At 46.4% G+C, this 1,722-nt stretch overlaps 1 protein-coding gene across 1 annotated transcript; it reads left to right on the top strand.

Annotated features, from left to right (window-relative positions):
- The first annotated feature begins 269 nt into the window (after positions 1-269).
- On the top strand, positions 270-1,411 carry LOC131036776 (probable carboxylesterase 17). The gene has a single exon (XM_057968764.2). It carries the CDS (start codon positions 318-320, stop codon positions 1,365-1,367), a length of 1,050 nt encoding a protein of 349 aa, XP_057824747.2. The 5' UTR covers positions 270-317; the 3' UTR covers positions 1,368-1,411.
- The last annotated feature ends 311 nt before the right edge of the window (positions 1,412-1,722 follow it).

The following is a 1,722-nucleotide window of genomic DNA, read 5'->3' as shown; positions in this document are numbered from 1 at the left end:
GTTATCCAGAGAAACAACAAAAGCAGAGGCGATTCTTACCAGATTCACTTTAACTCCCTCGATGTGGGCCCCGCTTTGCAAAAGAGAAGAAACAGCGTGATCCATCGTCAATCCTTCGCCGAACTATTCTCCGAAATCCAACGCACTTGAAGTGGACCGATGCCCATCACTTGGACGTTCGCAAGTGGCCAAAAATCTGCTATAAGACTCCCCTCCCTCATCGTCTCTCACATCATCGTCTCTTAGTATCTTTCGCTTTCTCTAAAGTAAGATTTTCAGTCATCCTCTTCTGGAAATAAGTGAGTGAGAGAGATCAAATGAATATGGATACAATTTCAGTAGACGGTGTTATAAGGAGTGATCATGGTCATGACCCAGCAAGAAGCAGAGGCAGATCAGTGGAAGAGGAATTGGAAGGCTTTTTAAGAGTCTACAAAGATGGAGCCGTCGAGAGGTTCTCCTACGTGGTATCCGATGTGCCCGCAACGGAGGCGCCACAAGAGCCGGTGGCATCCAAAGATGTTGTAATGGACTCGCGTACTGGTGTATGGGCGCGCTTCTACCTTCCCAGAAAAGCTCTTTCTCGAGAAACCAAGCTGCCCCTGCTCATTTACTTCCATGGCGGCGGCTTTGTGCTGGGCTCCCCGGCCTGGTCTATTTACCACGTATTCATGTCCAGAATGGCTTCTCATACAAATTCTATGATAATGTCGGTGGCCTACAGGCTTGCTCCCGAGCACCGTCTTCCAGCTGCCTACGATGATTGTTTCGGTGCCGTCAAGTGGGTCCGCCGCCAGGCAACGCATGAACGCTCGCACGCTTCATGGTTATCATCCTCCGCCGACTTTTCGCAGTGCTTTTTAGCCGGGGATAGTGCGGGAGGTAATATCGTCCACAACGTTGCATTGCAGTGCGCACGGGTGGACGTGAAGCCGCTTCAGATGAGAGGACTCATTCTTCTTCAGCCCTTCTTTGGCGGGGAAAATCCGTGCAAACGAGAAGTGGAGATGTCAGAGACGGACACAAATCTGACGCAGCGATGGGTGGACGTGTTCTGGAAGCTGTCGTTACCTGTTGGAGCGAAGAGAGATCATCCTGCCTGTAATCCGCTGGCTATGTCCCTGCGAGATCTGAGTTTACCGCCGGTGATTGTAATCATCTCTGAAAAGGATTTGCTGAAGCAGAGGAACCTGGCTTACTGCCAAGCCCTGAAAAATGGCAACAAAAATGTCAGCCATGTTATGTTCAAGAATGTGGGTCACGCCTTCCAAGTTCTCAATCCCGATTCTCAACGGATTCCCGAGCTATTAAGCGTTTTAGGCGACTTCATTAACAAGAATCGGAGTGCATCCGCCTCGACAATGTAAACAAAGCGTTCTTGCTGGGATTGTTCTGTAACAATTCAATAAATCATCCTTCTGTGTCGTATAATCGAAAATTTTCTTTAAGTTCGTATATTTTAAAAAGTTTTAGTGTCGACTTACTTAGTTTAGTTGTAATGCCTTAATGAAAGTTTCCATTGGCCCATATTTTTCTCAGTCGTCTTTACTGTAACTGCATTAGGTGTAAGATTAGTAACAATGATATAGAATTAACTAGTATCGAAACTGGATGGACGTACAGTTTGTATGTGAGAGCCAAAAGGATGGGATAGAGACTCAAATTATTTTTATATTTCGCCTGAATTTTTAGTCAACCAAAACACACTTTTCTTGCGGAGTA

This window comes from Cryptomeria japonica, chromosome 3 (genome assembly GCF_030272615.1).
Source record: "Cryptomeria japonica chromosome 3, Sugi_1.0, whole genome shotgun sequence".
NCBI lineage: Eukaryota > Viridiplantae > Streptophyta > Pinopsida > Cupressales > Cupressaceae > Cryptomeria > Cryptomeria japonica.
Note: the sequence above shows the minus strand (reverse complement) of the source record. Positions and strands in the feature narration are given on the sequence as shown.